Raw genomic sequence first — 26,438 nt, 5'->3', positions numbered from 1 at the left:
ACTGAGCCACCCAGGCGCCCCCGTAATACACTTTTTAAAAAACAAGGAGCACAAGCGGAGATCGTGACCACAGAGCACCCTTTGGTGGAGTTGTGCCGTAAGGGGGACCAGAGAAAATGGGCGATAACTGCAGGAGCGTGAGGGAACCCGACTCGGGGGGTGTGCTCAGAGAAGGAAACAGCACAACGGATCTGTGTGCGCGTGGGAATGAAGCATCTCGAGGCACAATGAATACGCCCCAAGGGAGGTATTAAAAGGTTTGCAAAAGCTGCAGCTGCTTTATAAACAGAGCAGCTACCTATCCCCCTTCCGCCCAAATGGGGGCATCGTGGTCCTCAACTTGGGGAGCTGATTCTGAGACTTGGGGAGAAGGGCTTCGCAGCCCGCTCAGGACCCGTCCCTCCTTTGGTCGGCTCTCCTCCTCAATTACCCGCCATACTCCGCCCAGTATCTGCAATGCTGCTCCTTTGGAATCAGTCCTCAGTGTGCAGAACAGTCCCGTCGCTGTTGCATTGAGTTACTTTTATGAATTCCATGTTCCTAGAATCCACCAAACTCCTCCCCACCTCAAGGAATACTGAGCTGAATCAGTCTTTCAAAAAAAGATGTTTTTAAGTGGAGGGCATTTGGGGAGCCTGGGTGGCTCAGTCCGTTGGTCATCTGCCTTCAGCTCTGGTCCTGATCTCAGGGTCTTGGGAACGAGCCCCACGTCGGGCTCCCTGCTCATGGGGGAGTCTGCTTCTCCCTTTGCCTCTGTTCCTCCCCCCACTTGTGCTTTCTCTCAGATAGACACCTAATACCTTTAAAAAATAAATTAAAAAGAAAAACAAAAAAACCTCTCTAAGTGGAGGGCATTTATCCAGACTGGGCAGCAGAGGAATAACTCCAGTCCTAGCCCCAGCCCCTCCCCCAAGCGAGCCCTCCTAGCCCCAGCCCCTCCCCCAAGCGAGCCCACCTGCAGAGACGTGGCTCTTCAGCTTCCCCCAGGCCCTTCCAGTGCCTCTCTGGCTTAAGAGACTCTTTTTTTTTTGGTGCATAAAACCCAAGTGCCCCGACAGAGCCAGGGTCTTAAATCCTGTTAGTCTCTTAGAAAGTCCACCATCTCCCAAGCTGGGTCCCAGACACAGACTGTGGGGTTGAGGAGGGGTGGGGAGTCTCAGTCTGGTTTTCACCTTAGCGACAAAGTTAGATTCCGTTATCTCTATGTTCCCTGCTAATTTGAAGGATCTAGCTTCTGCAGAGAGATCTCTCCCAACACTGAGTGGACCAGGAGAGTTCTTGACCTGGCCTGATATTAGAATCGCCTGGAGAAGGCTTCACACGGAATAGCCCTGCTCACCAACCGAAGCACAACCTCGGAGCAGCAGGCCTGGGCAACGAGTGTGCAAGCCGGGTAGAAAACCTGGACTTGACACTTGGGATGGTCAGGGTCAAGGACATTTTTTAATTTTTAAAAGATCTTACTTATTGGGGGGTGGGCAGCAGGGGAGGGAGAGGGACAGGCAGACTCCACACAGAGCACACAGCCAGATGTGGGGCTCTATCTCCTGACCCAGAGATCATGACCTGAGCCCAAACCAACAGCCCCACGCAACCAAGAGTCAGAAGCTCAAACAGCTGAGCCACCCAGACGCCCCAAAGGGTCAGGGACATTTTTAAGAGCACACGCGTGCTTCTACCATATCCCTGGCCCTCATGGTAGAGATTAGCAAGTGTTCACTTAATCTTTACTCTGAAGAGTGGTGCTCCTCCCACAGGCTTGTTTAGAAGCACTGACAGGATAGCCTGATACCATTTTTGTTTATTTAGTAGTTATAATAACAGGGAAAGACCCATAAATAACATACATGGCAGCTGTTGAACAGAAACAGGGACCAGGCATGATCCAGTTTTAAAAAATGCATTAAAATGTCTCTTTGCAACTAACAGGGTCATCTTACCATCTGAGGTGGCCACATCAGCATTTTGCTAACTGGGTTTCGACGAACTACAAACAGAAAATCCCAGCCTCAGATTTCTATCCAACTAGAACTACACTCTGCGATAAGAGATGGGGGATGGGGGGGCGAGGGAGAAGGACAGGTGTTTTCTTGCAGACTCTCTCTGGACATAGAACTTCGGGGTGCTGTCACCAGGGTGCTGTCCTTTGCGCCCCCCCCCCCCGCCCCCAGTTGGTCGGAACCAACGCTCTTGTTACAGGGTTCTTGTCTCACGGAGTCAAAGAATGAATCTCATGGACACAAAAGGGTGAAGCGAAAGTATATGAAGTGAAGGTGGGAACATAAAGGAAAGAAAAAGCTCTCTCGAGTGAGAGGGGTCCCAAATGGGTTGGCCCTGAGGGATTTTATGGTCGGTATTTTATAGAAGACCAACCAGGGAACTTCAGTCTTCTCGACGTCACCACCGAGAGCACCATGATTACTTCTCCTTTGAATATCTCACCTCTGATATTTAAGACAAACGAGGTGCTCTGGTTACATTCGCTTATCTCTGGTTTCCTTACACCCCGGCATTTTTGGGATTTGTGGTGAGCGTGATCAGGTAGCCCCCTACCCCTCTCCCCCTACCTAGCCCCGCCTGCCCCTTACCCACTCTCATCGTAACTTCCAGGGTTTGCACCCGCAACCCTGCACTGGATCCCCCACATCACTGACTGACGTGGTTCCCTGACTCTGACCTCTGTGTGACCTTGCTCCTGACTTGTAATGAAACTCTCAGGTGTGTGTACCCAGACTGGGCTCGATTCTGCTCACTGATCATGCCCGCCGTTTTCCCATTCCTGATCCTGGATCTACTTGGTCTTTCGTTCTTTCCATTACCATGAATGGAGTGCATGCCTACTGTGTACCAGAAACCTACTGTGTACCAGGCACTGTAACAGGTGTTTTGTAAACATTATTCCTATTATCCACACGCTACAAAACAGATATTGTTCCCACTTCGCAGCTGGAGAAAGATTACTACTCAAGGTCCGGTACTGGTAGGTACAGGGTGGGATCCAGGCCAGACACAGGTGGTGACTGAATCCTCCCATCAGCAGAAGTCCCCTTCGAGGGGGTGGGGTGACGCCTCCGATGTTTGGGTTTAACGTGAACGTATTTGCATCTGAAAGTGTGAACAGGGTCTTCCTGAGGTCTTCGAAGAGCAGAGTAGACTCTAAGAAGCCCTATTCCTTTAGTTAACTCCAAGTGCTAATAGCTAAAAACAAACTTTCCAAATCTGTAGTAAGAAAGCCCACAATAAAGTTATAAAAATATTTTATTTAAACATTAAGGAAAAAATTATACATACTTAAAAATGATTAAAAGTGCTTATGTTAAACAAATGCTAGAAACCCAGTAATTTACACATGATAAAATCTAAAGTGACAGGAACACATAAAATGCTTTTAATTGGTCCTCTCACCTAACAGGACTATTATAAAAATGAGATATATAGTAATTGCTGAAGCTGGGTTAAAGGCACAGGACACGATCATTCCTTCATATACACCCAGTGATCGTACACAACCAAAGAGTGAACAGTTCATCTGCAATTTTGGGAGGACATCATGTACCTATGATGAAACGCTGCTTAAATATTTACACCCATACTTTCTTCAATGATTCAAACAGACTAACACTGCAAACTAATTACTTCTACTTTGAACAGAATATTTCTATTTTGAATTTGAACAATCCAGTAATTATTAAGAATAGGCAAATGAGCTCAAATTTATTCTGATTCCAACCAGACTGCAAAGTTATAATTTTTCCCAGGAAACCACTCACTCTCTAGACGCAAAAGCACACTGTAGCATTTCCATTACATCTGCGGTGCTTCCCGCCGGCTGGAGGTGGAAGTGATCACAGGGATACGCTCTAAAACGTGAAAGGAAACGAGCACTGATAGCCTACGGGAGACATTCTATCTTCAGCTGCTGGATCTGTTGTTAGCAGCACAGTTTACCCCCATGCCCACATCTCTGGCCCTCTGTTACCAGATACAAATCCACGGCAGCAGGAAGTCAAAACTGAACAGCCAAAAACATAAGGACATCAGGGGGAAGGGGAGAGGCGGGACACGTGGCCCCGTGAGGTGATGTCTCGTGGAGACACACCTCAAGCGGGACAGAGGCCAGGTGGCCTCAGACACAGCACAGCGTGTGGAGGGGACACTGCACCCCAGTCCCCAGCATGGTCACGGCCATGCCAGCGCCGACTTGCAGCCTGGCCGTGATGACACGTCTGTTTTTCCTTTACGTGGATATAGTGACTCTCCTTTAAAACGCCAAAGGGAGGGCGCCTGGGTGGGTCAGCCGGTGGCGGGCGTGCCTTCGGCCCAGGTCATGATCCTGGGGTCCTGGGACTGAGCCCCGCACCAGGCTCCACGCTCAGCGGGAAGCCTGCTTCTCCCTCTGCCTGCTGCTCCTCCCACTAGTGCGCTCTCTCTCTCAAATAAATAAAATCTTTAAAAAGAGAAAATAAAACTCCAAAGGGAGCACGTGCTGTTAGCAGAAACCAGTTTTCTTTAGCACCCCAATCATTTACTTAGTGTATACTGACTTTTACTTCTCTGGGCCTTTTTTCACGCCTGTAAACTGAGGCACCAAGTACATCTCCTCCAGGCCCTGAAGTAAGCAACGTGAAGGGACAGGCTGCCTTGGTCTTTTTCACCGTGTCCCTCAGCACGTAGAGGGAGTGCTCTGAGGACATGTTTGTGTGATAAACGGGGCGTCTGATACTCGACAAACAGACCCCACCATGTAACGCAGCGGGCCCAGGGGGGCAGTTGTCGGTGGGGAGGAAGAAATTCTATAAGGAACATGGGAGGAAAAGGCTGACGTGCCATCCGTTAGGAAGCCGCCAGAACAGTCAGAGTGGGTTAGAGCGCCCGTCCTTCCTACGTTGCCGTCCTGTCAGAGCAATCTAGCCCGCCGTCACGTGTGTATCAGCTGGCGAAGCCGGCCTCAGGAGAAAATGCTCTACTGTGTGAACCTCTCTACACTGGCAGGTGTGAATACTGTCTTGGTGACATCTCTGAGGGGCGGGGCCTTATCTAAGCAGCAGTCGTGCAGAACGCCAGTATGCAAAAGGGAAGGGGTCTCAGTCCCTTTTATCTCAGAGTTCAGTGAATGAACAGGTGCTAAGCAGTCTGCTAGTGCTGGGCTGCCACCCGAAAACCGTCGTAAAAGACACTGTTCCAACGAGTTCAATAGCAGAAATCCCAGTCCAGAGCTCCTACCTTTAGAAATCATCCAAGGAGTGAGATAAGCATCACAACGCCCATAAACTGGGTAAACAACACGAGCGGGGTGAGGACGGACCACACGTGCCACAGAGCAACGTTGAAGCTGAAAAGGACAGACGCACATGGTTAGCCGCTCCGGCTGCAGTCTACGCACGCGTCCCGAGGTGGGGTCTAGATGGAGGGAACCCACTCCTTCCTCAGTTGGGGAAAGCTCACTTAGCCAGCAATTTTCTATGCAGGTCCTGTTTCTCGGAGATGTGACTGAGCCCATACTGGAAATGTCACAAACTCTCCCAAAAGCCTGGAACTGGAACCGCTGACGGTCCTCCCGCAGAGCTGCCCAAGAGGAACCCGAGGGTCTAAAAGTCAGTGTCTTGCGATGGAGCAGAAACGACAAAGGCTACAGCCTGCTTTTCCGATCCACATGCCATCAAACGATCATGGTCAAAACAGTTTCAATTTTTTATTAGAAACAGAATGAGGGGCGCCTGGGTGGCTCAGTCGTTAAGCGTCTGCCTTCGGCTCAGGGCGTGATCCCAGCATTCTGGGATCGAGCCCCACATCAGGCTCCTCCGCTGGGAGCCTGCTTCTTCCTCTCCCACTCCCCCTGCCTGTGTTCCCTGTCTCGCTGGCTGTCTCTCTCTGTCAAATAAATAAGTAAAATCTTTAAAAAAAAAAAAGAAAAAGAAAGAAACAGAATGAAAAAAGTAATCACTTATAAGTTGCTATTAAATTTCCTACTGAGGGGCACCCGGGCGGCTCTGTTGGTGAAGTGTCTGCCTTCGGTCCAGGGATTGAGCCCCATGCCTGGCTCCCTGCTCAGTGGGGAGCCTGCTTCTCCCTCTCCCCGCCCCCACCACTTGTGCTCTCTCTTGTTACCTCTCTCTAATAAATAAAATCTTAAAAAAAAAAAAAACGTTAAAAAAATTTCCTATTGAGAAAAACACTATTCTCCTGTCACCAAGGCAAGAATGAGACAGCTTCTAAGTGCAAATGATTTTTATGGACTGAATTTGTAGAAGCAAAAGTTAATTAGTGAAAACTATAGTCAGTTAAATTAAGATTTTAATGTGTAAGAGTTTGACAAACAGAACTTTAAACAGCCATAATCCCACTGTTCTAAAAACTAACATTTCCGGGGGGAATCTTACTCTTCTAATATAAAAGAGCACACCTGTCCACCCACGTCACTGGAGGGTTAGTCATGTCCACATCACAAGGTAATACGTGTCAATGCCCTTAAACTTCAACTACAGAAAATTCATCATAAAAAACATGCATTTAAACTGAACGTGCACGAAAGTATATGGTTTTTCCAAAATCAAAATTCAATTAACACAGAAAGAGGAAAAAAGCTACAGGAATATACACAACATATAAAGAGTAGTTTTTCTCTCTGCCTGGCAGGATCATGGTGATTTATTTCCTTTGTGTTTTTCTGTAATAGATTTTTCTTTCGTAAGCAAGTATACTTTTATACACATTAAAAAAAATCAATGTTTTTCATCGAATACCTATGAAAAAGGAGGACACTATGGTGTTTTTATAGCAGCAAAACAGTAAGAACAACTCTAAATCCAACAAGAGAGCAGGTTAAAGAAATCCTGGTTATGTCTCTGTAATGGTAACTATGTAACAATTCAAAACAATAAGGCACATCTGTACGAACCCAGATGGAAGAATTAGCAACTATACGGCTCCATTAAAAAAAAATGAACGGTCACTTTGGAAAAGCGGTGGCGTATTTACTGAAACTGGGGTATGTACAACCTGTAAGGCAGCAACTTCGCCTCTAGAGACGTGTACGTACACGTGTGAGCAGACGCACACCCAACACACGTGTGCACGTGCGCACGAGAGTCCTGTTCCACAATGTTAACAGCACCCTTAGTAACACCAAGCTGGAAACAGTCCAAATGCCATCGACAGTAGAGTCGATAAAGGGGGATTCTGCGACAGGCCAGAGTGCCACCCTGCAGCGAGCAGCCGTGATACACGATGCAGAGCCAACATGACATGGGCTGAGACGGGCCGAGACTGAGACACACGGCAGGAGCCAAAGTGCGGCTTTGCACACACCCCACAAAGCCCTGTCCAAACCACAACTGCGCTCATGGAGACATGGTTTCTTTCCCGATACAGGAAAGACGGCAGCTTTCCATTTGTTTCTGAAGTTTTGAGCGTGAGAGTAATAAACAGCACACGTAATATTGTGTGTAAACAGCCAAAGGTAAAAGAATACACAATATATGAATCCATTTCTATAAAGTTCAAAAACAGACAAAACAAAAATAGAGTATCCAAGAGATGCAAAAGAAATCAAGTCCCACACAGATCAGGGCAGTGTCTGTCCCTGGGCAGGAAGGACGGCGCCTGGGGAGGAAGCAGGGGGGACAGAAAGGGATTCCGGGACTGGCTCGTTCTCCCTCTTGACCTGAGTGGGCTTTCGCCAACGCATCTCTTAACTTGTTCAACTGTAAAATTTAGGTTTTTCCACTTTCTGTGTGTATTAGATTTCACAGTGAAAATGACTGAAAAAGCAAAATGCAGACTATATGCGGCACGTCACCATTTGTGTATTAAATCGCTAAATACGTAAAGAAAGATCCTACTGGAAAGGGACTCCTAGACCAGCAATGACAGGAGGCCATTTTCCCGTTACTCCTTTCCTTTAAGTTTTGTACCACATACATGACCACCGATCAGACACCGTTTTATTCTTGTGAGTCACTTCAAAGTCAACTTACCAAATCCCGGCCGCAATAAAAGTAGCAGTCGTAACGGGTATCAGGGTGGGATACCTGACGTCGTAATCCTCAATCCCACGGCACCACTCCAGGTAGAGGATGCAGTAACACGCAATCGACAGGCTGACGAGCAGCAGGGCACCGCCCACGGCAAACCAGCTGCAGAGACAAAAGTGACAGCGGGGTTGACAGCACTTAGCAAGGCAGCACGTGTCTTAAACCTTTTCAGGGACAGTCTAACAGATTGGACGGAGAGTAGCAGCTGGGCAAGGGGCCCGGAGGGAGCCCAGCTCCTGAGTCCCAGCTTTCAGCAGGCGTCTATCTACCGGGAGGCGGGGTGAGACAGGAGGCGGCCAGCACGCGCAGCAGGAAGAAAGTGCAGATTTAAACACGCAGTGTGCTGCTCACCACGCAAAGCACAAGGGAGCTCACGGCGACGCATCTGCTTTCACGATGCGGGAGGGACAGGAGTTTTCTGTCTCTTTCTGCGGATTTGAGTGTGAGAGTAAGAAACAGGGACTGTGAACTCCTGCAAGTCAAGGAGGGCTTCTGGGAATACTGACCATCAATTTGGAAGACGGTTTCTTCAAACTGCCTCTCCCAACAGGTTTCTCGGGGAGACACACCCATTTGGAGAAGAGCTCCAACCCTCCGAGGGGCAGTGGCTTTTTCTCACTTCTCATTCTACCCAAGAGCAACTCTGCGTATGAGGGCAGCCTCCTCAACCTCTGCTGGTCAGGGGAGGAGGCCAGATTTGGGGAACGAAGCCCTTTTCCCGTCTCCTAATGTCCCCATTATCTTTCACTTCTCCGTGGGGACGAGAGAGGGGGTGCCTGGAACAGTCAAGTCACACAGGCAGTGAGTGTACTTCCAACCGTGGCAAGGTTCCAGACTCCTCTAAGGCATTTTATGACGCTGGGTTCTGGGATTAATGATGAGAAGCGGGAGAGCACAGCCTTTCCCATCAGCTGGTCTGGGTTTGGATCTCAGCTGCAGCAGGACTCGCTTGGTGGCTCTGGGCAAAGTACTTAACCTCACGGAGCTTTGGAAACGTTACCAGGACTCATGGAATAGCTGTGAGAATCACACAGTCGCTCAGAAAAGTGCTTCCCACACAGTTAACGCCCAGCGGCAATCATCACTATTCCACTGAGGTTACCCGTGAAGAAAAATATTTCTATGTTCCTCTTAAAGAGGTCTTCAAAGACCTCTTTTCGGCTAGAGTGTGCATTCTCAACAGGGGCGACGTTGCCCCTCAAGTGAGGAAGTAATCTTACTCTTTCTGCTTCATGCAGAGATTCATGGAGTACGTAAGGGGCGATCGGGAACAACACGGCTTGTAGAGGCTCCTTAGGAGATGCTAACGAAGGCTGAGGAACACTGTTAATCTGTGACCTCCTTGCTTGGTCAGGATCCTCCTGTTCGTCCACTTTTAACTTCATACGGAATCCTAGCACGGCCACGGGGTCCCGATATGGCAGAGGATGGAACCTGCCTGAACTGAAATGACACTGCTAGTCAGCGGCCCTCAGCCCTGGCTGAGCAAGAGTCCCTGCACCATTCCCAGAGGAAGCTAACTCGCCCCAGTCTCCCAGGTTCCAGCTTGGTGGGTCTGAAGAAGAGCCCGGGCATCTGGAATGGTAATTTTCATTGTAGTTTTAATCAGCTCCTCAGTTCCTACACACGACCAGCAGCTTCCTAAAAACTGGGTTTCCAAAGCATCGTGATGTTTCACTTTAATGTCGACCTGTCTCTCCCATCTTTGAACACACAATCTTACATAGATTTAATTAATTAAATCTTGCATAGATTTAATTTTTTTTTTAAAGAGAGAGAAAGCATATGCAAGCTGGGGCAGTGGTGTGTGGGAAGGGGGAGCAAAGAGAATCTTAAGCAGGCTCCATACTCAGCACACAGCCCGACGCAGGACTCGATCTTAACAACCCTGAGACCATGACCTGAGCCGAAAGAGTCAGACTCACCCGACTGAGCCATCCAGGCGCCCCTAACCTTGCATAGATTTAAAGAACCCTAATGCCTCAAACTTCTGAACTTGGGCTAAAAGCTGGGCAAGAAATAAGCAATGACCTCTGCTATCAGAGGAATAACCATCTGCAAGAAAGCAGATCGCGGCGCGCACTCTCTCTTGGGTACTGCTCTCATCCCACGGCTGCTCCAACTCCCCACTGCTTACTGAGGCCCTCGGCAAGAATCCAGCGCTACTCAAAACCCTCAGCCTTTGAGTATCCGTTCAGGTCTTTTTGCTCTAAGGGGACACTTTTTTGAGGCCAGGACTGCAACTTCTACTTCCTTCTCCTGCTCCAAGGCCTGGCTCCGGATTCCAAGTCCTGGCTCTGCCACATGACCGCGTGTGCTCCTGGGCATTCGACTTACTCCTGCCGGTGCCCCCAGCACCTTTTACGTGTAACCAATTATCCCTTACCTCACCAGATTCCTAAACTAGTGAGAATACTTAATGTAAGGAGACAAAGACGTAAATCCTGTGCATAAACTCACACAGCACACACCACATGACGGGTTTATCTGGCCTGGCCCAGAAGGGACTGGTGAGGGGCTAGAAATGTGCCTTATTCATCACCGTCACCACAGCTGAACACATCTCGGCTCTCATGACATATGTGAATAACAGAGACAGCGGCCATTGCTAGTGTGCAAAGTAACCACTATCTCTTGGCCAGGTTCTAAACCAGCTGAGAGACACAAACAAGTCAGGCTGATGAGGTCGACTGTCCGCTTTTTTTTTTTACTGACAGAGCTACGGGAAGATGGCTCTGGTGACCAGACACACCTGTCAGGCTCCAAGCTGTGAAAACCTAGAGACCCTCGCATGTCGGGGCTGCCCTCAGAAATCATGGCAGAGAAAAGCAGATGCCCATGTGCTTCCCACGGGCAGCTGGCTCCTAAGAAAGAGGGTGCTGAGAGACCCATGTCTGGTTCTTCAACTCAAACTCAGCCAGGGAAGGAGCAAGAAGGGCAAAGGGCAGGAAGATGGGAGTGTTTAAGGAAAGTACCAGCTCATGGGAATGAGGAGAGAACAAGCTTCTTCCCTCCAACAGTTTAAATAAAGTCCCACATGCCTCCTTTCTCCTGACTGCATGCGTCTCCTGGCTCTCCCTCCAGCAGTCACCGCTCTTCCTGAAGACCACTGAAGAGAAGATAACATGGGATCAAACAGTCCTACCCACACCCTTCTAGCCCCGCTGCTCCTTGTCAAGAACTGTGCTCGCATCCTATGCAAACCACCCCCTCCCGATGCCAGCTCCAACGCTCATCAACAGCTCCCCCTCTTTGTTCGGCTAAGGGGGGGGCCTCCAAAACACTCTCCCATGTTCAGTGAGGACTCAGGTCTGATTTACAACCTTGTCCCCCATGACAGCTCCTGAGATTATACCAAAGAAATTCCAATCCTCCTGAATGACTGACGATTTGACATCAGCTCCCAACTCCTCCCTCGAGTGACACAAACTCTAACTCAGTCACTTTCCGCAGTTACCTTGTTAGCTGTAACCACTATCTGCCAACAAGCTCGGAGACTCTGCTCTCGCCCACCACAGTCCTCACCCTCCCCTCCCAGTGCTTCTGAGCTTTATCTTCAGAAAGACAGCCAGGCAGAATCTTTCTTCTTCCGTCTTCTACAAATGGATTAGGTTCTTAAATTCACTACCTTTGCCATCCTACAACACACCTGTGCTGAAAGGCACACTGAAGTACTTTGCAGGCTCAACCGTTCTGCTGTACATGTCCGAAGCACACACTCTCTTATTCACCTTTGTATCACTAGTACCTCCAACACGTGCCTGGCAGGAGTAAGAGCTTTAAAGCAAAATTCAACTGACAAAACAGAACATGAAAAATAAGAGGACGGTGCTTAGCTTATGAAGCAATAAAGTTTTCTCACCTACTAGTGTGAAAGTTTTCTTTAATGGTTTTAAAGAAATCAACGTAGTAGGTCACAACAATAGATGCCAGAATCCAGAATCCAGAATGGATATTAAGTCTTGGAAGAGGTTTCTCCTTTTTTTCAACAGCTGTAGAGGCTTCTGCAAATAAGGGAGAATTTAACTTATCAAGTTACCATAAATTTATGAGGAAACAGAACACCTATTTTAAGCCGGTAAAATAATTTCCTGGAGCTTTCCAAAAACTCTCCAATCAGAGTACCAATTTCTTCTGTACAACCACCCAAATAAGTTTATATATGCAGAAATAATTAATAGGCAACTGCCATAAAACATGTTCAATATAGGCAACTTTTTACCTATAGATGAATTTTAAAATCAAATTTACAATTATCATCTTTTGGAAAGAATGACACCATCTGGTGGTGTAAAATTTTAGTATTATGTTTCATATATTGCCTAGGAAAGCAGTCTTGTTAATTAAGAACAATGCAGACAGCACAAAATGGACTTGTAATTTCCCCCAAAATACTACTTTTAACTACGTATTTTAATTATTGCAAATGAACACAACCTTTTGAGGCAGCTCAAAAGTGGCAAGAGCACACGGGAGGTCTAGTCTTGGCACAGTACTGTCTAGAAGGTGATGGACAAATCAAGTTTCTTCCATTTGAGACCCAATCTGAAAGGAAAGGTGGCTGGGGTTGGGTCTGATGAGTTATCTCTAACAAGTTCCCCAGATGACTGTCATGCCCTCTCTCTCAGTTCTTATGAGAACCACTGGAACACATCTGAGGTCCCCAACCTTTAGCAAACTATCAGAAGCCCCAGGAGGCGTATTCATAATACAAATTCCAGGAGATAGCCTCAAAATTTATAAATACACATGCCTGAGCAGGATGTTTTCTGTTTATTTTTAAAAGGGTAATAAATGCACATGATTTACAACATACGGGCAGAAAGATCTAAAATAAAATCTCCTTCTCCTATCCTTAACGCTAGGTTTTCAACCAAGCAATTACCAATATCAACTTCTATGAATTCTTCCATAGTCTATGCATTTACAGGTGAACACATAGGACACGTTACCAGGTTTGTACCCAAATGGTGGCATACCATCCTTTGTCCTGCGCCTCCCTTTGAAAATTATTCGCACTGGTTAAAAAGAAAAAAGTCTGCCTGCTGTGTCAAGTATGAATACAACCAAATGTATTTAACCAGCTCTCTGTTGATGGGCAATTAGATGTTTTCAGTCGTTCGCTATTACAAGCAATGCTGAGGTTTGGTATGAGTATGATTCTTTGGTAGATTCTTAGAAATACAATCGGATGATATTTTTATTTTAATGGATATTACCAAACAGGTGTTAAACCAGCTTTCCTGGGAATCCTGAAGCGCAGCTGGGATGAAGATGCGCGGGGCTACTCGATCACTAGGAATCTTATGAAGCTAAATACCCGACTTGCAAAACTACTCGGCAAGCCTTGAAAAACGAAACCCGATCCCTCCTGTCAGGGCAGGGCTGCGGGAGGCCCGCGGAGCCGGCCGTTTCCGGGCACCTCGACTCCGGCCACCTCGGCGCGGCTCGGGGCGCGCCCGGGGGAGCGCCTCACCCGGCCCGGCGTAGCCCTCGCTGTCCAGCGGGGCCTCGGTGTCCGGCGGGAACAGGTATCGCCGCCGGAGCTGCTCCCGGGCCCGCGGAGCATCCATCTTGGCACTGCCCAGAAACGCGACGGAAGTGACGCAACCACAGGAACTTCCGCCATCGCATCCCCGACAGAGGTGTCTGCTACTGTGAGGGGTGGGGATTATGTGGTCTTCGCGGTTTTAGTTGGCGAGCATCTAGGCTGGGGTTGGCTTCGCAACCTCCGAGTTCGACCCTGCAAACATGATTGGAATTTCAAAACACTGATCCTGCCCCCGCCGAAGATATCCCAAGTGGATTCGGACCTACGGAAGCCCAGAGGGACCAAGCTTACCAATGCCGCAGACTGCCTGCCAGGCTAACCGGCGCCGCCTCTTTCCCTCGGCTTTTTGTGGCCCGAGCCTCCTCTGAGTCCCCTGTGCCCAAAGCATCTCAGCACCCTGGTTTCCTTTCTGGTCCTCCTTTTCAGGAGTCTCCCAGCTAGACTTAAAGGGCCAAAAGCAGCCCCAGGAGAAGGAAAGGCCAGCGGGCCAGTTCTTGGAGCCTGCTGCCGAGCCTCGGGCGGGGGCCCTTTCCGCTTGGATGGGCTTGGGCAAGAGATAAACCTCTCTGGGCCTGTATCGTCCTCGGCACCACTGGGGTTATACCTGCCTATGCCATGGATCTGTTGTGGGGTTTAAGTGGGGAGCATCCCTGTGTGGTTCATGTTAGCCCCCTCCTTCTGACTCGTGAGAAGTTGCTCCCGCCAGAAACGTGGGAGCCAAATTTGTACTTGCCCAGAGAACTGCAGATTCCCATCGCGCTCATCAACCAGAAAAGACTGGGTCACGAATTCACAAGCTTTCCTCCATCAGTAGTCCCGTTTATTACTCTCCTACCCCGCCCTACGCATCACGTGTTGAGAAATTTTGTGCTTAACCATTGAAACATGATTACTGAGCACCTGCTGTTTGCTGGGCACTGTTAGGCACCGTGCTCGGCAATGGAGATAAAGATGAATAAGTCATGATGTTGCGGTTGAGGAGCTCCTGGACCAAAGATGACCGCAGAGACCTACTACAGTGTCGTGCAGTGTTTATAAATGTACAGAAGCGTTTTTATTAATTCAGGCAGCATTTTCTGAGCAGCTGTATCCGCTAAAGTGCTGGGGACAGAGATGAGTTAGAATCTAGTGGAGGAGTCGATTTCAACACAGAGCCATAATAGAAATACTGTATGTGGGGTTCTGGGGGCACCAAATAAAGGGCAGTGTGCTCTGCCGGGAGTGTGGGCAGCAGGGAGAGTGGCTTGAGGTGGATTGAATACAGGGGTGGATAGCCCAGAAAACCACCCAGGAAGTAACATTTGAATTAGTAGGCACTCTGTTATCTGCTATATGTCGTGAATATTTGCAGAAGAGATGTAGTAAATATTCAGGAGAAGAATGTCAAGTTTCTGCTGGTTGGCTTCTGTTATTCCTTCAGCCTTTCTAGCAAACTCGTAGGAGCAAAGGATGTAACAGCTGGGCAGATCATATGGCCTTTCTACACAATACTTCCTTTTTTGTTTGGTTTTGTTTTTTCTTCTTCTTTTCAGACTCCTCAAGAACCAGGGTTCATCAATTCAAAGCCAGCTGAGGTCTTTGCCCTCCCCTCTTTTCTCTCTTGTACAGGGTTAGAAGCCTTGTCAACAGGAAGTGAATTCCTCCTATCAAATACAGTCTTCTGTTGATTGTCTCCTTGCAAAAAGGTCAGTGCTGGGTCTCCCTTGTAACTGAATATTCCCCGGAGCATCACAGCGATTCCAGGGTTTCCATATGTAGTATGTTCAGGTCAGATCCGGTTTCCCCTTTGATGGTTTCAGGGTCTTTGTATTTGGATCTGAAATCCTTTCAGCCTTTTTCCCCTGATATTTTTAATGGCACTACTCACACACCATATCGATGATACTTAAAAGCAGATTGGAAAAGGTCCAGTATTTAATGACCACATCTTCATTGCTGGGGCCAGGTAAATAAGTTCTTAACTGTGTGTTCTGTGTACCTTAATAGATACCCGATATCAGATTGCTACCAACCGAGGGATTTTATTTTCAATGTCAATTACTTATGGGGAAACATGAAATTGACGATGACCTTTGCTGGGTCTCCTTAGCAACTTGGTTATGTCTGATGTGTTTATAGACTTGAATCCTGGTTCCATCATGATGGGTCCTTGGGCAAGGTATTTTATTGTTCTAAGTATCAGTGTCCGCATCTGTGCCACAGTAGGTACCAGAGTGATGATAAATGTGTACCGATTCCTTAGCCTAGTGCCTGGCATGTGGTATGTGTTCAAGAAGGTAGTTACTAGTCTCTGCTACTTACTTAGCCTTCCAGATCCTGCTCACCTCCTGATCAGTTATTCCCTTCTCCTTGGGCTCCAGAAAGGATTCTTGTTGTGATTTTCCGTCTGCCTGTGCTCTCCCACCTGATGGTGGGCAACAACCATATCTTAGTAGCTCCCCAGTGCCTTGCAAACACCTGGCACGTAGCAGGAATTTCATTACCCGGTTTTCACCTTGACCCTTGGTCACAGTTAACTGGCCTTCACAGTTAACTGGATGTGAACATACATCCCTTTTTCTGAGAAGCTACTTTTCCTCCTCTCTTTAGTAGTCCTGCAGAGTTCTCATGAGACTGACCCTGTCCTAGGGGAGGACAGCAGACCCAAACCAGACCTGACAGTCCCTGGGACTTGGGCTGGGGCTGTTGGGAAGAACTCCTTTGTTGTTATGATAAGTTGTGAGGTCAATGTGGTCTTAGGGCTGCCACCGTGGAGGACCATGGAGGATGCCTACCTAGGAAGGAAGCTCGGATGCAAGCCAAGCATTGTTGGTAGCATTGTTTCAATTCCTGACTCCAGCCAAGCGCTGATTAACCTGGTTAAGAACACGAGCTCTGGAGCCTGCTGCCTGGCTGACTGGCATTACTAATTCTGCCATGACTGGCTATTTCAATAGTGGCCAAGCCACCTATCCGCTCTTCTGCCTTGGTTTCCTCACTTGCAAAATGGGTTAAGAATAGCAACTACCTCACAGGATTGGGTAAAGATCAAAAGTATTAATACATGCAAAGTGCTTAAAATAGCATCTGACCCAGAGAAAGCTCTCGATAAGTCTTACCCGTCATTATTAAAATCCATTGCTGAGACATCACTGATTTCTGAGCCAAAAAAACCAAAAAACATTTTTAAAAAAAGTAATTCCACTTAAGTGGTTTTGTGTTACCTGCCACCCTGAGTCCAGACCAGTGCAGCTCTGTCTTCCCACTGTGCCATGTAGCGGTTGCACTGGGCCCAGCTCGACGGTGAGCATCTCCAGGAACGAGGTCAGACATGCAGAGCTCTGAAGAAAGCGCCTGGCCTATGGGAAGCGGTCAGTAAATATTCGTTTGTGTCACTCGTGATACCACCCTTCATTCCGAAAAGAAAGCCAGTTTAAAAAAACAAAAAAAGTCTTTTAATTATATAAGCAATGCAATGAAGTACAGTTCTCTCTGCTCAACTCCGTTTCCCTGATTAAAGCTGTAGAATTGGGATCGCTACATAAAAAGACATGAACGTTTTGAAGGCTTTTGATCAGTACTTTGGAAACAACTCCGGAATGGGCAGACTGGGCCACTTCGCCCTCCCACCAGCAGCAGGCAAGAGAAACCGTCTTCAACATTAGCACCAACAACTGACTTGATCATTTTGGTAAATTTTTCCTAAGCGATAATGGGAGAGGAGTGTTTCTACCATTTTATTTATTTTTTAAAGAGCTATTTTTTTTAGAAACAGAGCGTGCAAATGGGGGGTGGGGCAGAGGGCGAGGGAGAAAGAATCTCATGCAGACTCCGTGATGAATGCAGAGCCCGACACGGGGCTCGATCTCACAACCCTGAGATCACAACCTGAGCCGAAATCAAGAGTCGGACGCTTAATCGACTGAGCCACCCAAACACCCCGTTTCTGCCATTTTAATTTTCTTTTCTTTCTTGACAGTTTTTTTTTTCACATATTGTCTATTTGTATGTCATTTTCCTTTGGGGGTTTTCATCCTTTGCTTGTTTTTATGGGTCGGAGGTGCCTTTGAATATTAGATCTGTGGTCATTGTGCTTCTGTCACTTTACTGTTTCTCTCTTAAGTTTGGTCACGTTCATACCTGTGTTTAATTTAGTTTTGTGTTTCTTCACTTGTCAGCTTGCGGTGAAGGCAGAGTTGGGACGAGCCTGCCGGCTGGAGTGTAGGGGGAAAATCCTGGCAGGTGGGAAGTGCTCAGTCACTTAGGGGATGTACCGCATGATAACTCTACCTGAACCCTCTTCAAGATGGACCTGGTCGTGCCCTGCCTGTTGGTCAGGCAACTGGCTGCACCAAGAGAAGTTTTTTAGTTAACCACAACTAAAGCCAACGCTAACCAGCCTAAGGAAAGCAGTAATGACAACCACAACCACCACCATTATCATCATCAAATACGTGTGCAATTTGTTTTTCAAAGAAGCTTATTGGAATTCCTCTGAAGTATTTTACAAGATTGAAAGAAAACTAGGATTTTAACCAAGTCTGAGTGAGGATAGCTCCAGGAGTGCCAGCATGACTCGGCTCTGAGGACGCTGTGTGTCTGTAGCAGATGGGCGTGTGTCTGCGGTCACCCTCTGGCCATTACCACTTCAGCGCACGCCGGCTTCCGGTCCTCGGCCTCTGTGTCACTTTGGGGTTTTCTCTGGTCGCATCCTTCTGCAGCGTGAGAGATGGAATGCTCACACCAGGGAAATCAGTGTGAGGCCAGAGCCCTGCTGCCCAGCACAAGAGCAGCCCCCCGGGGAACCTCTAAGGACAGGCAGCGTGCTGTGTTCTGGGGTAGGGTGTTGGGGAGAAGAGCGGAGAAGCTTCCTGCAGGCTGCCAGTATGTCAGGCAGCAAGGAGGTGCTCGTCTCAACCAAAAGATCAGGACAGGGAAAGGACAGTCCCTAAAGCTTGAAAGAGATGGAGGGGGTAGGGGCAGGGACTGGCCTGGAATGAGAGGCCAGGGGGGCATCCTATGAAGGTATCCCCAAGGACTCCTAAAATTTCTGGCTCTGTGGCCAATTTGGGAGCGATGTGTGGGTCCGTTGTGTTCTGTGGAAGGACAATCTCTTGTTTTCGTTGCTCACATTAAATTGAGAGCCACTATGAGGCTTGCAAACCTGGAAAGTAGAGGTGTGTCCCAGCTGACCGCCCTCCCAGAAGCCCAGAGTCCTCCAGGCCGTTAATGCCAGTCTTGTCCTTGACATGATCCAAGTCATTCAGTGCCCAGACCTGGGCCTGTTAATGGTGTGCACGTGATGCAATAAAACAAGTTCATTTTATTCCCTTAAGAAAACCCCCATATTTTTAATACTATATCCTACCTCGTATTATCTCTCGTGCATTTCCACTAAGTAGAGAAACTTAAAACCCTATTTTAGCCATTTCCTGAAAGCTTAATTAGAAGAAGGGATACAGGCTAAATACAGTACATAAATTGCCTAAAACCGAAAAGGGCTGTGTGATCACATGACCCATTGTGGAAACCGCTTGGAAATCCCTGGCCTGGACATTTGTTTAAAAAGCGTCACGTGGAATGTCTTTGTAACGATGATCTAAACCATCAATGCTAAGAAGAGCCAGGTGGAAACAGGGAGGGGGGTCCTGACCAAAGGAAAATTTGATCAGGAGAAAAAAACTATGATACCGAGGAGACAACAGAGTTCACATCCTGTTCTGCTACTCCTGACGTGACCCGAGGCAAGTTGCTTCAGCTCTCTGCATCTCCTCATCCACAGAATGGGTGCATTACACCCCCGTCCTGGATTCGTTGAAAGATTTGTGAGATGTACAGATACAGATACAAAGGGCTTAGCACTGTGCCTATGTATAGGAAGACTCCATAAAGGGACCCACTGTCATTGGAGAAGTGGCGTCTAGGCAGTGGGGAAAGGCAGCCTGGGAGTGGCATGTGGTCAATACCAGTGCAGCAGTGGCAGGTCCCAGCAGCACAGCCTTGAATGGTTGAGGCTGGTGGCCTTCCTGTAGGAAGAGGTCAGGCTATGGAGAGGCAGGAGGATGGATGCTGATGGAAACAGTGGCCGTCTTTGACCAGCACCTTACCTGGAGGGACTAATCCTCACAGCAACCACGTGAGGTAGTCACCAGCATGACTCCCGTTCTATACACAGGGAAACTGAGGTACACGCCTTTTTTATTCTGGGATCTGAGGAAGCTTAACTTTAGTCCCTTGATAGAAGGATTCAACGATCTGTTTGGTAGATTCATTGTAATTGAGGAGTACATACCTTATGTGTCAGAGCCGAAAGGCCCCTCAGCGCCCGGGGCCTTGGCCCACTGCCTCACAGCTTGTGAAGTGGAGCGTGGACGTGGACCCAGGCAGGTTTGGCGTCAGAGCCTAAGCTCTGAGCTGCCACGCTAAGCTGGCTCTGATCACTCAGAGCGTCCCAGGACAAGCTGTAGAAAAGTCAGAGTGCCCAGAGCTCATCCTTGCCGAATGCTGGCTCCGCAGTGCTGGACCGCTTCATTCATTCCGCTGGACACCAGCAAGGGAGTGTGTGGTGACCTGATTGCCCCTTTCCCGCCCAGACCCATGGCAGACATTGCTAAGCAATCACGGCATTTCTTACCCTTCCTAAGCACCAGGGTAGGGCCTCCAAATCCCGAAGACCACCAGAAAATCACCACCAGCTGACTAGCGTTAATAGGTCAGATAAAATCTAGTTGCTGTACCTTAAGGCATGCCAGACGACAGCACAGAAGTGCAAGGTGGGGAGTGCGTTCATGCCAGCCAGAATCTGCCCGTCATTCCGCAGGACGCCCCACACGTGAGCACCGGCGCGCTGGAAGTCACAGAAGCAACTATGCAAACCGAGCCGGAGGGACATCGTCCTGCCGACCTCGGGAAAATGAAGGCAGTACAGGGCTGTACTGGAGGGTGAATCCTCGCTCGCAGAGGGTCTGTTGGACTCTGCACCCTCCTTGGGCATCACCCCAATACCATGACCACAACTCCGGAGGAAACCTCACGTTTTAAAAACAGAACAAGGGGGAAACAATCCCAGCCTCCTGAGATTAGCGGTGGAGAGCAGAGTCCCCGTTCGCGAGGCCACATCTCTAATCACAGCACCAGGGCTCTGACGAGCCTGCAAGGAGGCCTGGCTTCAGGGACGGACACGGCCAGGCACAGAGAGCCCTCGAGATCACTGCCTGCCATCATGACAATGATTTGGAACCACCGGCTCCCCTTAACCCACGATTCTCAAACTCGTTCAAATACTGCTCAACTACTGAATAGTATCAAAAACCACTCCCAGATGGTAGAATGTCGCGTGTGTTTGTGGAATGTCATGAAATATGGATAAATTAAGTGCACAATGACCCAGTGCTATCAAAGTTTACGGCCACTCTCATAGACCCTGAGCTAGAATTGCATGCGTGGTGACAAATGGCAAGAGGCTGATGGGTTTTTAGGCACGGACTCTTTAACATGGAGAAAGTTCTGTTGCCTTGACTTTTTTTGTGTGAAACCTAGAAGAGGGATTGCCGTTCCAATTTTAGCTATAAAATAGCTCTCTGTTCAGGCTCGGCTTGGTCAGAGCAGGGCTACCCTATAACATTACCATTAGTACCCCGATGCAGACCTGATGCCCTGTCCCAGGAGCAGTGCTGTTGGAAAACTACCAGTAGAGGCGAGGCTTTACCCACCTTTGATCTACAGCGGGGAAATCTAATATATGGACCACCACAGGCCTCCCAACACAAGTCGGCCTGAGGTCACTGGGAAGGCAGAACAGCAAAGGTCGTGTTTCAGCAGCTCACAATACCCGCTCTGTGGCCAAACAAAGGCCTGACCTTCCGAGCTGTGTCTGACCTTTCAACTCTGACATCTGTATTTACTCAGCAATTACAGCTTAAACTACCAAAGGGGCAGTTCAATCATTTATATCAAAGGGAATAAATTAGACCTTCCCTGGATCCCATCACAAAAAAAGCTGGATGAGTCTTTGCACTCAAAACAAAGAAACTTCTCTTTTCACCAGTGCACACAACTGCTTTGTACCCAAGACAGAGAATTAGAAGGGAAGTCTGAGCCCAAATTACAGAAGTTCGAAAATCTAGCACGTGAGCTGAGCGAGATCCTGAGTTTCTTTAAATGCTGAAAGGACAGTGGTAGAGGATCAACGAAGATGTCCTTTCAGAGCGGGATTGCTGTGCTGGTTCAACAGCACTCAAGGCAACTCTGCTGTGAAAACATGGAGACAGCATTTCCTGCAGCTCGATAATCTAGCGCTGACCCCCAGTGACTCGACGGCATCGAGTAGCAGAGCTATTTTGAGAGGACAGACACAGAGGTGGAAATTGAGAAGTACTAAATTTCAGTGCACTTTTGGGCAAAACAAACTCACCTGCTCTCACGCACTGACGTTGGCCCTATAAACTGGTGAGAAGGCTCTGGAAAACTGTCGGGCTGCATCTCTTATAGTTGAAATGCGGCCGACGACTGTCATCCCGCTCCTGGGCACACTCTCCACAGAAAGGGAAAGTACCTGCACCAGGAGCCTCGCAGAGGACGCTGGGGACAGCCGAGAGTGTCATCAGCAGGAAGTGGGATCAATGCTGGGAATCCGTAAAGACCGTGCACACTCCTGCTACAGAGAATGTGGTGAGTCTCACAGAATGTTGAGCGAAGGAGACCAGACACAAAAGGGCACATGCAGTAGGATTCCATTGACGTGAAGTTCAAACCAGGCCTCACGGATCCAGGCCGCAGAAGGGAGGCCATGGCTGCGTCTTCGACTTGGGTGGTCATGGCACAGCTGTGTGCACTTGGAGAAGTTCATTGAGCCGTCTGTGTGGGTGTTTCTACCTTTCTATACTGATGCTTCCGCAGAGAGCGTACATTAAAAATTTAACTCATCGAGGTTTGTTGGGCAGTTTTACGATTGCATCCGTGTCCTGGAGAATGTTGACACGCGGACTATCAGCTAGAGCGAGCGCTCCTTCAGAATCGACGTGGAGTTGCTCATTTTCCCGAGGCCACACTGGCTGGTTCTGGCCACCTGGGCTCTTCCGGCTGCGGGCCAGTGGCTTGGAGAGCCGCGCGCTGGAACGAGCCAGGGGCCTGGAGGGTGGGGCCCGGCGCCGGAGCCTCAGACAAGTGGTGGTGAACCCTGCAGCCTGTGCAGCCTTCGTGTCCTCGAAGCGGAAATATTTGCAGACAGCTGTGTGCAACGTTTTAATTCTACTCTGTCTACCCCAGGAGCCAATAAGGCAGACAAAGCCCCGGAATCAGGGAGGATGCGTAACCTACCCAGGGGTGGCCCTCAGCTAGTGACATAAAGTCGGATTCCACGTGCGTCCCACTCCAGCACATGGAGCCCTGTGGAGAGCACATCACCTCATGCTGCCTCCCACGGGGGTGGGGGTGGAGGTCCGGAGGTGACGGTGCAGAGTCAGGAGGAGGAGAAAGACGGCCTAATACAGCAAGTGGGTGAGAAACCCCTTCCAACAATCAGTCCAGGGAGCTTTGAATGACCCAACACCCTCCACCCCCACCCCAGACCCACATCCAGTAGACCAGTACAACCAGTACACCCCCATGCCGTGTTCCTGGGCTGCTTCGAGGTGCTTGTCTCCCTTTCCCTAAAGACAGCGTGGAGCCCGGCCCAGGGTGGGCGATCTGGTATCACCTCATTAGTCCTTGTGACTTACTCAGTTTCAGTGGCGAGAGGGCTCAGTAACCCAGGGCTGCTGGAGGATTCAGGTCCAAACGTGTTTGTAAGGAAAAGCAAAAATCAGTGCGCGCAAGACAGTTTCCCAACAGAATCTCTTTCGATGTGAAATCCCACTACGGGCTTGGGGTGTGATCCGTCTTCTGACACTGAGCGTGGCAAGCTCTCTCACGTGTACCCACTCTTCTGTCAAAATCCAGCTTTCCGGAATGAGGACAAAGATGAATTACACAGCCCACCTCTCGTCCTTGTGTGATTTAGGAATCCACGTAAAGGTACACTTTCGGTACCTAGTGAATGAGAACTAGAACGTGCCCTCTGTGGCGCCTGGGTGGCACAGCGGTTAAGCGTCTGCCTTCGGCTCAGGGCGTGATCCCGGTGTTGTGGGATCGAGCCCCACATCAGGCTCCTCCGCTATGAGCCTGCTTCTTCCTCTCCCACTCCCTCTGCTTGTGTTCCCTCTCTCGCTGGCTGTCTCTATCTCTGTCGAATAAATAAAAAATCTTAAAAAAAAAAAAAAAGAACGTGCCCTCTGTGGCGCACTGCGTAGAAGGGAAACTCAGAAGGCCTATGTTAGCCATTTCTTGAAAGCTGAATTGGAAGAAGGGATAAAAGCTGAAGAGATGCTAAGCTCTAGTAACCACACAGTACAGGGAAATACATAGAATACGCTTTTCTCTTAGATGAATATAATAATTGATGTCCAGTTTCCTTCCAATAACGCAGGGGGTTACAATCGTAGGAGTGTGATGGTGGGTCTGTATCTAGGCATAGGTCATAGGTCAGCAACGTACAGGTATCTACTTTGTGCTGGAGTCCGGGTTTCTCACTGAGACAGAAAAGAATAACACCTGCCAGGAGGATCGGTTTTCAGTGGAATAAAGAAGTAAGATGCACTGTCCATAGCTTTCACTAATGGAGACGCATTGGATAGAACGTCCGATCTCTGAAAACTTGCCTCCCTCAACTGCAGAAGTGCTATCCAAAAAAACAACAATCTTATCAAGGACTGCTGCTTTCTCCCCGCACCCCCCAATTCCGAGAAATCTATTTTAGAAAAGAGAGGTAATTACAGGCTAGTGAGATTCTCAGATTCTTTTTTTTAAGATTTTATTTATTTATTTGAGAGAGAGAGTATGAGCAGGGGTGGGGAAGAGGCATATGGAGGGACAGGCAGACTTCCCACTGAGCAGGGGGCCTGATGCCCCGCTGGATCCCAGGACCCTGAGATCAGGACCTGAGTCGAAGGCAGACGCTTAACCGACTGAGCCACCCCGGGGCCCCTCAAAGTAAACTGTTTTAATAGGATCCGGGCAGCTCAAGTTGTAACTCTGAAAGAGAAATGGTATGTTTAGAAAGATGAGAGCTTTTCAAAGATAGTCATTAAAGTCTGCAGGCCTGTAAAAATGCTATTGACCTCGACTTTTATGAGCTTATTCTCACAAGCATCCTGTGAGGCGGGTTTCAACAGAGGACCAGGAAGCAGGGTCCTTGAAAGCCTCTTTCCTCAGAGGGGTCATCTTCCTGCACCACAGGGGCAGAGTTTGATTTTGGAAAATCACGCAGGGTTCTCCACATTAATTTTGTTATTTTTAAACTTTCTCCACCTCGGTGTCCCTGTGCCAGCAGCTGCTGCATGCTTTGGCTTCTGTGTCGGCCCACGTCCAGCTGAGCTGACTAGTTGTGCAGAGGGAGGGGCAGCCCTGGGTTCAGTCCTGCTTGGCCTCCCTGTGCTGAGCCGATTTCCTCATCGACTGCAAGGTGCCTAGTGTGCCTGACACTAAGGAGGGCCCAGCCTGGGACAGTCACATATCTTAAATCTTTTGGAGCGCAAGATATAGCCCATCTTCTCCCAAATCCTGCTTGTCCGCAGCATCATGGAAAACGGCAGTGTGCACAGCTGACAAATGCCAGGCAACGCCCCAAAGTTAAGGGGTCCCATAGGAAAACCACGGTGTGTCCAAATGCATCCCTGTCACGTTCAGGGACACCCGAGTGCCAGACCCAGCAGCCCAGTGTGGAAATAGGCAGAATGTGGTAGAATTCAATCTTACACTCAACTTAGACACGAAGCTGTAAAACCAGACACAAATATCATTAGATCGGCTTCTAAAGTCCCCAGGGCTCCAGTGTTGTGTTTGAGTCCAAGTCAGGCAGGCAACTGCCAAAACCAAAGGGTGGTCTGTGTGCAGGGACCTCGGGAATGGTCTATGGTTCGTGCTCGTCACCAGACCCAGAGGCGCGACTACACGCCTGGGGAGTCCTTCCCACCACCAACTGCACCACTGAAGACATCGCTCCATGACACTGACCGTCAGAACCTGCCGTAGCTGGCCTTTCTTCTTCATCCTCATGGGGCTGGAGGGAACTGAGAGGCCACCTCCTCCAGCCCCAGTGCCTGGGGGCACTCTGCTAGCATTCCCGAGCAGCTGTCAGCCCCATTGCTCCCAGCAAGTTCTAACTCGAGAACCCTGGGTTAACAGACAGGATGACAGAAACAAGGACTCTGTCATGGCCTAAGTATGTGTTTTACTTAATTTTGCCACATTTGCCCAATTCTGCCTGAAGTGCATCCTGGTAAAGGGGCACCTGGGTGGCTGAGTCGGTTAAGCGTCCAGCTCTTGCTTTTGGCTCAGCTCATGATCTCATGGTAGTGACATGGAGCCCTGCGTTGGGCTCCCTGCTCGGCAGGGAGTCTGCCAGAGATTCTCTCCCTCCTCCTCTGCCCCTCCCACCACTCCACCCCCACCCCGTGCTCACAGGCTAACTCTTTCTAAAAAATAAATAAATCTTTTTAAAAAATGCATCCTGGGAAAACCGACAAAAGATAAAAACCAGTACAGATATTGAAATGCTATGGAGCTTGCACTTGAACTTGTGACCGGGGTAAGTGGGTTCACAGCCCCCACTGTGCACAGGGAGGACAGTGGAGCAGGAAGGCCTCCTGGACTGCACTTACGAGTCACGGCTGGGCTCTGCTCTGTCCCTAATTGAGTGTGTGGTCTGGGTCAAGCCTCATTTTCTCCTTTGCTTTCCAGAATGTCTAAAGCTTCTCACGGCTGGAAAATTGTTACTGATAACCCTAACAGTAGCACAGCAACCATGAGCGAGCGTCTGCTGGGTTTCAGGCACGGTG

General features: G+C 48.9%; 1 protein-coding gene across 4 annotated transcripts; it reads right to left on the bottom strand.

Annotated features, from left to right (window-relative positions):
• Positions 1 to 3,240: 3,240 nt before the first annotated feature.
• TMEM128 (transmembrane protein 128) lies at positions 3,241 to 13,836 on the bottom strand. Of its 4 annotated transcripts, none has more exons than XM_057309867.1 (5): positions 13,510 to 13,801; positions 11,896 to 12,037; positions 7,977 to 8,135; positions 5,224 to 5,332; positions 3,241 to 3,892 (listed from the first exon to the last, which is right to left on the bottom strand). In XM_057309867.1, the coding sequence occupies exons 1-4, from the start codon at positions 13,604 to 13,606 to the stop codon at positions 5,233 to 5,235; spliced, it is 498 nt and encodes a 165-aa protein (XP_057165850.1). In that variant the 5' UTR covers positions 13,607 to 13,801; the 3' UTR covers positions 3,241 to 3,892; positions 5,224 to 5,232. The 4 variants fall into 4 exon arrangements, with proteins under 4 accessions (XP_057165850.1, XP_044245656.1, XP_044245657.1 ...); XM_044389721.3 differs by having other exon boundaries at positions 3,241 to 3,860; XM_044389722.3 differs by having other exon boundaries at positions 3,241 to 3,860; positions 11,896 to 12,034; positions 13,510 to 13,793.
• Positions 13,837 to 26,438: the final 12,602 nt, after the last annotated feature.

Source organism: Ursus arctos, unplaced genomic scaffold (assembly GCF_023065955.2).
Source record: "Ursus arctos isolate Adak ecotype North America unplaced genomic scaffold, UrsArc2.0 scaffold_9, whole genome shotgun sequence".
Taxonomy (NCBI): domain Eukaryota; kingdom Metazoa; phylum Chordata; class Mammalia; order Carnivora; family Ursidae; genus Ursus; species Ursus arctos.
The sequence above is the reverse complement of the archived record's forward strand: the minus strand, read 5'-3'. Positions and strand labels throughout refer to the sequence as shown.